Genomic DNA, 12,500 nt, shown 5'->3' on the forward strand with positions numbered 1-12,500 from the left:
CCCCCAGATCGGACATATATGAACTCTGACCTCTCATCAAAGAAGGATAACAACTGTCGATCACGAGACCAGCTCATCATCCAAGACCGTGGTGAATCACAAATTCGGACCATTCTCATCTTACTTGTTTTCCTCCCTTCAGCAATGATTTGGGTACCCAAGGGGAACTCAGGTCGTGTGGTGGGGGCGACCTGGCTGCTGTCAGTGCTCATCCTGAGTACTGTTTACAAGTCCAACCTCAAGGCTATGCTCATCAAGCCCAGAGTCAACATCCCCTTCACCAACTTAGAGGAACTTATCGAATACAACAAACTGCCGTGGCGACCCATCAAAGGCTCAGTTGTGCACGAGACGATGAAGGTAGTTCTCCCTATTCAAATAACTTTCATGGAAAATAGATAAATAGAATAAAATGAAATAGATAAGAAATAAGATATATCGTAATTACAACAATGATAATGATAATAATGATAACAACAACAACAACAATAATAATAATAATAATGATAATAATGATAATAATAATAATGATAATGATAATGATAATAATAATGATAATGATAATAATAATAATAATAATAATAATAATAATAATAATAATAATAATGATAATAATAATAATAATAATAGTAATAATAACAATCATAATGATAATTATAGTAATAAATAATGATAATAATAATAATGATAATGATAATAACAATGATAATGATAATAACAATGATAATAATAATAATGATAATGATAATAAATAATAATAATAATAATAAATAATAATAATAATAATAATAATAATAATAATAATATAATAATAGTAAATAATAATAATAATAATAATAATAATAATAATAATAATAATAATAATAATAATAATAATAATAATAATAATAATAATATAATAATAATAATAACAATAATAACAATAATAACAATAATAATAATAATAATAATAATAACAATAATAATAATAATAATAATAATAATAATAATAATGATAATAATAATAATAATAATAATAATAATAATAATAATAATAATAATAATAATAATAATAATAATAATAATAATAATAATAATAATAATAATAATAATAATAATAATAATAGTAATAATAACAATGATAATGATAAAGACTATAGATAAATGAACAGATAGATAAGTAAATAAATGAATGAGTAAGTAAATCAATAAACAAGTTAATAGATAAATAAATGAATAAATAAATGTGTATGAATAAGTAAGTAAATAAATTAAATTATTAATAAACAAATAAATAAATAAAGAAGTAAATTAATTAATAAATAAGTTGATAGATAAATAAATGAATAAATAAATATGAATAAATAAGTAAATAAATTAAATTATTAATAAACAAATAAATAAATAAAGGAGTAAATAAATAAATAAATAAATAAATAAATAAATAAATAAATAAATAAATAATAGATAAACAAATAGATAAACGAATGAATAGAATGGATTAAAACCCTGCTTGAGTCTGCATTTGCTATTTTCTTTGCCGAAATTCTAACTCACGTTGTTTCGCACGTTATTTACCGTGCTGCAGTCGGGAGAATTCCGGCAACTATTTCAATAATGAGGACAGAGCAGCCTTTGTTTACCTAGATTTTGTTGTTGTTTCCGATGCTGAAGTTGAGGTAACTATGTTTGTACCCAAGTTCCATGCCGTTTATACTGCATCTCTAATTGTATATAAGTTCTTTTGTGCCTTTGATATTGAACTTTGCCAAACTTTTGTTACACTCTTATGTATAATGTGTGTTATATCTGTTCAGCACAACACAAGGTTTATTGTCTGTCATCTCTGAATTATTTCTATTGATATTTCTGATTGAATCCCCTTCCATTTCCTTCAAGTCCTCTTCTTTCTTCCCATCCACTATCCTTCCTCCCGTATCTTACTCTCTTTCCTCTTTCCTTTGCCTTGCTCGTCTTTATCCTTGTTCACCTCTTACCTTTTAATATCTTTTAGTATCTTTTAATATATTTTAATATCTTTTAATATCTTTTAGTATCTTTTAATATCTTTTGATATCTTTTAATATCTTTTAATATCTTTAAATATCTTTTAATATCTTTTAATATATTTAATATCTTCCTCTTCTTACAGTGTTATACCTTTTACTCCACCTCAGTGCTGTTTTCTTCTTCTATCACCTGTCTCCTTCTTCCATGAATTTTTCCTCTTTCCTTTTTCGTCCCTTTCCTTCTTTAAGTTATTTCTGTATAAGCCACGTGACGCCAATCGGGAAACGACGCACGACCTGACGCCAAATCGTAATTAACACCTGCCTGGACCCGACGCTGAATTACTGGGCTGACATATGATCCAACCCAGTGCAATTATAATTATGCACCGCGGGGTCTTACCCACGCGGCATACATACGGCTTCGGGCCGCTTGTAAAACGCAGTAATGCAGAGGGATTTCGGCTTTCCGTACGGAAAATTCTTTGCTCACAACGCCGAAGTAAGTAAAACCAGTTTTGACCTAACTGAAGATAGGACAAAAACTCACAAACCCCCCCTTCCTTCTTCCGGTAGCCTTTGCTCGCTACACTTCCTTTTCCCTCGCCACCCGTCCCCTACCTTTTTCCTTTCTTTCCTTCTATTTCCTTTTCACCTCACCCACATTACTCTCTCATCCTTTCTCCTCCTTGTGTCGTTTTCTTCGACTTGCAGGGAGCAGACCCTGACTCGCTTTACGGCCGAGCCTGGGCGGGGGTGTACGACTTCCTCGACAACCTTGGTTACTACCAAGCCCTGAAGGATATGGATGAAGGACTTTATGCAGGACTGTTAAACAGCGACCTTGGTGCCCAAACCATTCACTATACGTTCTCGCAGGTAAGAATACCATAAGGATGTCCCCATCTGTTTGTGGCAATGTCATACTTAGGTCCTTCCGCTTCGCATAAAGGGTGATAAGAAGACTTGGCTCACGCATAGAATGATTTGAATGGGTGGTTAGGGTATCTGGCCGTTGAACACATTTGGTCTACACTTATACAGTTTCAATCATTTATATCATCCATTGATTCAATATATTATAAAGCCATTTTTCTTATGATATAGGAAAACTAGTTTACAAATACAAAACTATGGTTTACTTACTCTAGTGATTCAAAGGCTAGGTTGATCCATTGGCGATCTTGAAATGCGTCTCCATGCCTCCCCCGGCCAGAGGCATCCACTAAGGAAGATCACCACTAGCCTCCACCACATTTCCCTTCACAGGAATTCATCCATCTTTTTCGAGGTCTTCCGAGAGGCTGTCGTCCTTCTGGTTGTCCATAGATGACTCTCCGACTCTCCTTAGCCATCTTGAATCACCCATCCTGTTGAGGTCTCTGTTCATATATTTCTGACGCGAATGCGAAGTCATGTATCAACGAGTCAGCATCCTTTGCAGTCCAGACTCACACTCAAGTAATCAGATCCTACCTCTTTGGGTTTTGTCAAACGCCGATTTGAATTTAGACGGACGGTATTCATAGTTTACATTGACTTTTGGAAAGTGTTTGGTTCAACTGATAGAGACATATGCTGGGTGACTCTTCGGTTGTTAGGAGTACCTGATGAAACAACCTTCTGAGAGTAACGGATAGTTGGGTGGGAGTATTTGTTATTTACATTATTATAGTTTTTATTTATTCATTTATTATTATTATGAATTTTTTTTTCGCATCCGACCTAGATATGGACCAAAAGGTCTCCTGTCGGCATGCTCCGCCTTTGTAATCTTTTGTAGTACCGGCCTTAATCGTTACACTCCGTGGTGCTGCAGAGATATGACGTTTCTCTACTCCTCTCCGGTGGACTAAATCATGAATAGGTTGCAAGTGAATGCGAAGATAGCATCGACAATGACGCAGCACTCTTTGAAGAACTTAAGGAAGTTCTCGCTCTCAAATTACTATGTGAAAAGCCTAAATCAAGAGAACTTAAGGTCTCTTGCATTAAGACCAAAATCCAAGTGTTTGGGGGTTCTATATATATTAATAATTACCACCTCTTCTTTCTGAGTTAGCTACTTTCTAGGGTTCCCGTTATTTTTTTACATGAAAAAACTCCTGTTTTCAGTACTCTTACTTTCATTTAATGTATTGATTTTACTGTAGTTTTCCCCAGTGTTGACCTTTCTTTTGAAATTAGGCTCTTTTTTTTCTTTTTTACTACACTCCTCCGCAGCTCTTAGTTATGTCCAATTTTTGATAGCTTTACTTCATACATGGCTAGTTTCAACATATATTTCAGATGGTCTGATTTCATCATTTGTGTACTCATCTACCCTTTGCCTTTAATTAATTTTTGACATCATTATCATTGTGTGTGTGTGTGTGTGTGTGTGTGTGTGTGTGTGTGTGCGTGTGTGTGCCCGCACTCATGGAGGACTTCCACGAAAAGAAAGATCACTTCATCCTTCTTACTACGATCATTCTACTATATAGGCAATGTCGCACTTCCTGTTGATAAACAGCTGAAAGGATGTGTATGCTCAAGGGTTATTTTTACTTTCTCAGTACCACTTTTTTCTTTCATCGATTCCTTAACTTTAGTTAGGTTAACCTAACTTAGCCTCGTCAACCACTTTGGGTATGCCTGCCGCACGAATCCATGTCATAATCCCACAGTTACAAAATCCCACATGTCGAAAACCCACAATCAAAATCCCATAATTCATAATCCCATATATCATTGATCAAAATCCCATACTATCTTATCATACATAACTATAATATCAAAAAATGTTTTATATTATTGTCATATAGTTGGATATAGATGTGGAACCGATCAATGTTTTGTAGGTATGTTTATAACATCAAAGAATTGGAAACAATTAATTAAAATTGACTTCAGGTAGCTGGGCTTTTAGAAATTATTGTTAATTTGTTGGAATTCAACAAATTAGATAGATTAAAGGGTATGGCACAACAAGGCAACTAACTTGAGTTCATTGAATTCAGTTCACATTCACAAATAAGTTACTAATCACTAATCAGTTACTCTTTGATCATTTATCATTAATCGACTCTTCACACAATTCCATCTTATCTGTTTTGCTGTTGTATATTTCTTCACGTACATATAGCCATTGAGACATATCTTGACTCCACCTTTTGCTGTTTTTTACAAATTCCATGTTTACGCTTTGATATCTGCTAAGAGACTTGTTTAATTTTCCAGGATTTGGGCCGTTTATATTGCAAAACAGTATTCTATCTGAATGACTGATTTGAATATATTTTCAATTATATTGCCCTCTGATTTGAGTGCTTATGTACAATCTTGAGTACAATATTTTATGCTATGATGTTTAATCCTATGTATGATTCTGTACTAAATTTTGAATGCATATGTATGATTTTCTAGTATAGTTTACTTGTCGCTATGATTTCAATGTATGGATTTTGTTGTGATATGACATGAATGCTAATATGTACGATGCTTATGAATTATTTGAAATCTTTATGCAATCTGTACGATTAAGTGCTGTGATAATATGATTGAGGTTTATAAAGTTTGCATGTAATAATCAATAAAATATTAATAAATAAAACAAATAATTTTGAATTATTTTTGCAAGGAAAGGTCCAAACTGTACCCACAGTATATCAACGACATGAGGATGGGGGGTGTTCACTTGCGGGTACGGACAGTTGCTCACTGGATAATTGCTCACCGGACAATCGCTCACCGGAGAAGTGACATATAGGACACTTGCTCACCAAAGATTTTGTTTTACTTTTCTTGAACTTGATAACAAACAATATATAGGATTTTTAGTTATATTTAGGTTTATTACAGCAATAATACACAAACAATATCCAAACTTTCATATTTTAGTTTTTAATAATTATAAAATTCAATACAAATTTCTCCCATCAATATATAGTAATGACTTCCTGCAGCATACCCCTGGCACAGATTCCGAAGGCGGTTCTGCATCTGCTAAGTCACCCTCTTCACCCGCTTCTTTGGTGGTTGCCCTCGTTGGTTTTGTATCATTTGTAGCCACTACAGCCTGGTCTTTTCGAAAATTGTCGATCAGTGTCCACACAGAGGGATGACTGTAGTCTACAAGTTTCTGAAAACCAATGTTCCATGCGACCTGTTGGATTTTCTTTGGCTTAGTTTGAATGCTTTGAGCGTTCAGCGTATGCGCAGGATATTCAAATTATCTTGTTGTTGTGCAAATGTATGCCCGATTCTTCAAAAGCAAATAAATATTCACCGATTCAAACGCAAATCTGGTTATCAACATTGGCAAATTAGTTTTCCGAGTGAAAATATTAAGGTAAAACATCAATAATATACTATTGTAATGTAAGAAAACTCAAGATCGTTGGGTAATATACACTTGGTCAAGAAATGACCCAAAAATCTTCACATGCCAAGTTGCATGTGCGCTGAATGGCCTACCGGCTCCGGCGTTTGGGCTTCAAGCCAAAAAATCCATAAATCAATCAACCAAGTTGCATGTCAATTGGGCCAGTGGTTTGGATTTTATTGAATATTTTAAATTGAAAACAGTTGCCATGGCAGCATTATAGGTTGTTAATTTAGAGCATGGTATGTATTCTCTACTCTCTTACTTTGATAATACATATGTGTCTGGCACTTTCCGACGAGTTCAGAGTGCCCCTGGAGCTCCTGTACGTCTGAGACGACTTCCTCCTCTGTTTCCACCTGCAGTGTGGAATGTCCATGAGGTAACAGTCCAAGACCGTGCCAGAACCAACAACATCTGTGAGGCATGGAACATTGGTTTTCAGAAACTTGTAGGCTACAGTCATCCCTCTGTGTGGACACTGATCGACAATTTTCGAAAAGACCAGGCTGTAGTGGCTACACAAATGATACAAAACCAACGAGGGCAACCACCAAAGAAGCGGGTGAAGAGGGTGACTTAGCAGATGCAGAACCGCCTTCGGAATCTGTGCCAGGGGTATGCTGCAGGAAGTCAGTGTCTTCCTGACTTTCTAAATGCAGTTGGCCACACCATTAGACTGGACCGGTAAAAGATCATTACTATATATTGATGGGAGAAATTTGTATTGAATTTTATAATTATTAAAAACTAAAATATGAAAGTTTGGATATTGTTTGTGTATTATTGCTGTAATAAACCTAAATATAACTAAAAAAAATCCTGTATATTGTTTGTTATCAAGTTCAAGAAAAGTAAAACAAAATCTTTGGTGAGCAAGTGTCCTATTTGTCACTTCTCCGGTGAGCGATTGTCCGGTGAGCAATTATCCGGTGAGCAACTATCCAGTGAGCAACTGTCCTACACCCGTTCACTTGGGACTGGGGATTCAGTAAAGAGTTGTTTAGTGGTGGTGATGATTGGGGATTCTGATGCACATTATCACAATATTGTTTCTTTGTGTAAAAAAAATAACCAAAAACAAATTTAGATTTAGGCTGTGAACTGAAATCAATGTCCTTTTCACTTATGTTTTTTGATCAAACGCGACTAATGGTGATAACAATTAACACCACGTATTGATCAATAACTTGTACGTGTGAACTGAAATCGATACAACACTCACTAATTTTCCTGTCAATTAATTAATCCTAATTCTTCAATTAACATTTTATATTGACTCAATATTATAATTAATATTAATAATAACTATAACAAAATAGATATAGACTTGCACCGGTGAACTGAAATTTAGACACATTTCCATATGGAATGGGTTCTACATGTCATAAAACATTGAATTAAAATACATGTGGGATTTTGACCATGAAATGTGGGATTTTGAACAATGGGATATTGAATGTGGGATTGTGACTTGTGGGATTTTGTTTTGTGGGATTTTGAATGTACATGCTGCCGCACAGCCATGCGGCTTGCTGGCTTGCTGGTCGACGGCAAAAATTGATTTGATGATGAGAAAACAAAAATGACCTATGCTGAGTTCTCAGCATACACACAGTAACCAACCCCCTTAACTGGTTGTTTTGCAGACCGCAACCTGCCCCCGCTTCATGGCACCTCACGGTTTTCTGAAGACAAACATCGTGGCCACTGTCTTCCCGAAGAAGTCCTATTGGCTCTCGAAGATCAACCCCATGTAAGCACCCATATTGTAGACACCAAACCAATACTTGTTCCCTCTATCACCAGTAGCTTTGTCAGAGGTTATCACACTGGACTTCCAGTTGAGAGTTCGTTTGAGTAAAAACGACTTCGGTTACAATACCTTCTTTTTCAAATCTCCTAATGTCAAATCATCTTTCCGTCATGTATAGCAAAGCTGAGGAGATTGTAAACCTACACGAATGTTAGACATACTGTTGAAATGGTCTTAGAGAAGCCTAGATTTCTGCAAGCGAATTCATATTCTAGTTATGGTTGGATGTAGGATGTGAGAGGAAAGCTAAGATGAAAGGAAAGCAATGTGTGGGAGTGGAAGTGTACCTTGGATGGCTACTTTCCTTATGAGGGGAAAGATACTCTTAGTATATAGATCAATCGTATTTTTTTACGATGAGGAAAACATGGACCACAAATGCTTTTAACGACTATGGTATTCTTTTATATGATAAGGGAATGCTACGTCACTGGCTTAAGTCTGTACTTTTCCTACTTCTCCAGCCTGGAGAACCTGAAGGAGAGCGGGTTCCTGGAATACCTGAAGGCGCAGGAGCTTGTCAACTCGACCCACTGTCTCAAGACCCCTGGGTCAGAGAAGTCGGATACTCTGAGACCTTTAGCCATCGGCGATTTCCTGGGAGTTCTTGCACTCTATCTTGGAGGTGGGTGGGGAGTACAGCTTTGCACATGTACTCGTGAATCTCTATATGAAAGTGAATCCCCCAACATGGTCTTGAACCATGTGCTGGACTCGTGACTGATAACCCATACCTTCCCGAGTGAGAGTTCAGACCTTTTGTATTCCTGTCTATGCATTATGCTGTGACCTGAGGTCACCTGACACATACCACACACACGCCCACTCCTTGCTCCAAGGGGGATGTAACAGCATGCGGTTTTGTAAATCTTTCACGCCCTGAGCAGGTCCCGAACTCGATGCCCATACACCAGCGGGCCGTGTGTGTGTGTGTGTGTGTGTGTGCGTGTGTGTGTGTGTGTGTGTGTGTGTGTGTGTGTGTGTGTGTGTGTGTGTGTGTGTGTGTGTGTGTGTGTGTGTGTGTGTGTGTGTGTGTGTGTGTGTGTGCGTGTGAACATGTGAAAATGTGTTTACTTTTATCACAGCCCGGTTGCCTAAGAACAGAAGCTCATGAGTAGGTGACCTGCATCACTGTTCCGTGTTTGTCCCAACTTGTCTTGACAGTCCGCGGTGTCTTCGGCAGGCAATGTGTTGGCCCTCGTCGCTCTTCTGTGCGAAGCGGCTTCTGCCGGAGGCAAACGAAACACTGAGGGACTTCAGAAGAGGGCAACCAGCCGAAGATCGACTCTCGCAATCCACCCCTACGTAGAAGACAACCCATAACTCATCACCCAACCTAGAGGAGTTATCACATTGGGGTATTTCATCTCCGACCTCCAATTCATCGGTGGTATCACCCACATCCAGAACTTTTTCCGCCGTAAAATCGCTATCCCAAGCTATTTAGTTTTCTCAACAGTTTAAATAGAATGTTATTAGATATACTGGAGGAGAATGGTTTTCCTACAGCATATCCAATCCCTTCCCGAAAGCTACGGGCTGCAAATCTGCTCCAACAGTCGGATGTAAAATTGCCCAACGTGATAACTCAGGAGGTCTTCGGATGAGGACGTGAGCTGAGGAAGTATCGGCTGAGATGCGTTGGAACGCTTTATTGCTCGTTTCGACCAATAAGATCATCTTCAGAAAGCTAAAGATGACCTCATTGGTCGAAACGTTAGATTAATAAAGTGTTCCGACACATCTCCGCCGACTCTTCCTCAACTCACGGCCTCATCTGTCTTCGAATCTATTTAGGTCTTCGCATGTCTCAGAACCGATTCTGATTACATAATGGATAATCACTGAGGCAGGCTTACGTTCAGCACACACTATTTGTACCAAAGAAAAGAAGTATGATGTCGTTAATCTAATTCCAACACATTTAGGTGGTGCGTTTCGAAGTATTGTCTCTGTATCAGCAATTGAAATAGTTTCTTTCTTCATCGATTATTCGCGAGATCTATTCACTGACGAAGGACGCGCAGGTTTGGGATCGTATTTGCTATCTGGACTTCAGGTACGTTTTGTTCGGTGCTATTAATTTTTAGCCTACCACACCCAATACATCATACCAGGCGTCATATTTGGGTAAACGCGTTGGTTGTAGGTTCGGTTGGAATGATTAGCCTCGTACTTTGTCTTTCGAAGCAAAACACCCCCGTTCAAAAACAAAGAATTAGTGCTCTAGACCAGGGGTTCTCAAACTTTTTCTCGTTAAGTGCCCCCTCAGTTATAAGATCATCTTCCCGAACCCCCAATCATCTGACAATGAAGAGAATGGTAATTTATTGACTAACTCACACACACACACACACCAGATTCAACTATTGGTAATCAACACTGCTAATTTAGAAACCAGCGTAGAACAGTGAGATTGAACGAACACACACTGCTAGCACGGAATTTCATAATCCACAACTACCACTATTTAAAATACGTTTTTCGTCAGCCATCTAAGTACCCCTAGAAATCTTCTTGTGAACCCCTGGGGGTTCGCGAACCCCAATTTGAGTACCCCTGCTCTAGACAATCGTTCGACGGTCATCATTGAGCCATGAACGATTATCGTTGAGCGATAAACGCATCGAGCAGAACGTACCTTTAGGGTGTTCCAATACAAAGGAGGGTTCACCTAGCTCACGAGTTGAGTTCGATTGAATGTGAGGAGCCAACGCCAGGAGGCGCTGAGTAGCTGCGGCCGAAGCCGTCACCTTTGCGTTAGGAATGTTGTAACAGGTAATAGACTGTCACTGCTGCGAATTGGAGAGAGGTGTGGGACTCGAACCCACAACTATAGAAATACACCATCGCACAAGATGAAGTGAATATGAGAAGAAATGACGGAAGAAGGAATGGAACAGGGAAAGGGTACTTAGAGACAGCTGAGCAATGGAGGAATTGTCCAAAATAAATAGATACGTATAGGAAAAGTTATACATTATCTATTTCACCTCGGTGGTTAGGAAATTTTTTTTTTAGTGATGAATGTGGAACAATTCTAACTGTATAGCGTCTTCGATTCTAGAACAGTGGGATGTATTTGGAAATTATTTTATGTATGAAATTAGCGTTAATTTTCTATCCACCTCATCCCCAATAAAAAGGCTTTGAGAAAAGATCCATTGCCTGAATATAATATATATATATCAATTGATGTTACTGGGATGGGAAGTTATGTTTTTTACTTGGTTGATTGAAAATACGAGTTCAGTTATTATAAAAAAAAAAAAATGAGTCCTTATTTAAACCCTTTCACGTTTCAACTCTTTTCTTGATGCTTTGAGAAAAGCTTTTTCTTGAGGCTTTGAGAAAAGATCCGTTGCCTGAAAATAATATATTTTAATTGATGTTACTGGGATGGGGAAGTTATGTTTTAAACTTGGTTGATTGAAAATACGAGTTTAGTTGTTATCGACAGTGGGTTTAATTTTGTTAAAAAAAAAAATGAGTCCTGATTTAAACCCTTTCACTTTTCAACTCTTTTCTTGATGCAATGAAAAAAGAAAATATCTATGTTACAAATCTTTATAATTTGTTTTGCATGTTTCTGTGCACGTAGCATAATGTACTGCCTGCAAGCACACGAATAAACGGTAAAACGACAAGAACTCCATTAAAGCTTGTTTTATTAGCCTAGAGACCGATGTTGGGAACCAAGGTAAAAGACAGAAAGAAGGAAGTTGGACCAGAATGGATATTGTATTCTAATTCTGTTAGCATTATGCGTAGATGTACAGTACAACAAAAATTAATATGTTCTTGTGTCTGTATGTGTGTGCGTGCATGCGTGTGAGCGTGAAGCTTCTAGAAACATATTACCATTTCTGTTTAGATAAATAATGAGCATTTTGTTCATCTATACAAAAGTTGAATGAATGAGAGATAGATTAATATACTATTAAAATATGAATTATTACATTATATTTTTGTATATGCTGAATTCTGTGTGCAAGGAATGATTGTGAAATATTTAAACAAATTGGCAACTAAATTTGAGACGCAAACGAGCGTAAGTAAGCGTGGCGTCGGTCAGAAACAGTCACGAGCGAGCGGGTATTGAATTCAGTCACGTGATTGATTTGTGAGTGTGCCAGTGAGAACTTGTACTGTACATTTCCTGTGCAATTACACTTTGGAAAATACCCGGAACATTTTCCTTCCCACCTTATTGGACAACCAATAAAATGGTGGTAGCGGTGGTATACGAACAGTAACGAAAAGGAAAAGTGAAAATTTTCCCACACACGCAAGGGTATCTACGACCGCGTGTTTCACACCGATTACACGCTTC

General features: G+C 37.1%; 1 protein-coding gene across 1 annotated transcript in view; it reads left to right on the forward strand.

Annotated features, from left to right (window-relative positions):
* Positions 1-11,795, forward strand: part of LOC143036312 (putative glutamate receptor) — a 32,101-nt gene extending 20,306 nt beyond the window's left edge. The window contains exons 9-13 of the mRNA XM_076203563.1: positions 143-360; positions 2,703-2,867; positions 8,001-8,107; positions 8,632-8,792; positions 9,351-11,795. Of these exons, the coding sequence (XP_076059678.1) occupies positions 143-360; positions 2,703-2,867; positions 8,001-8,107; positions 8,632-8,792; positions 9,351-9,490 (791 nt within the window). The 3' untranslated portion in view covers positions 9,491-11,795. The remainder of the gene's footprint in view (positions 1-142; positions 361-2,702; positions 2,868-8,000; positions 8,108-8,631; positions 8,793-9,350) is intronic.
* Positions 11,796-12,500: the final 705 nt, after the last annotated feature.

The sequence above is a fragment of the Oratosquilla oratoria genome, chromosome 2 (genome assembly GCF_046742065.1).
Source record: "Oratosquilla oratoria isolate Oo_2021 chromosome 2, ASM4674206v1, whole genome shotgun sequence".
Taxonomy (NCBI): Eukaryota; Metazoa; Arthropoda; class Malacostraca; order Stomatopoda; family Squillidae; genus Oratosquilla; species Oratosquilla oratoria.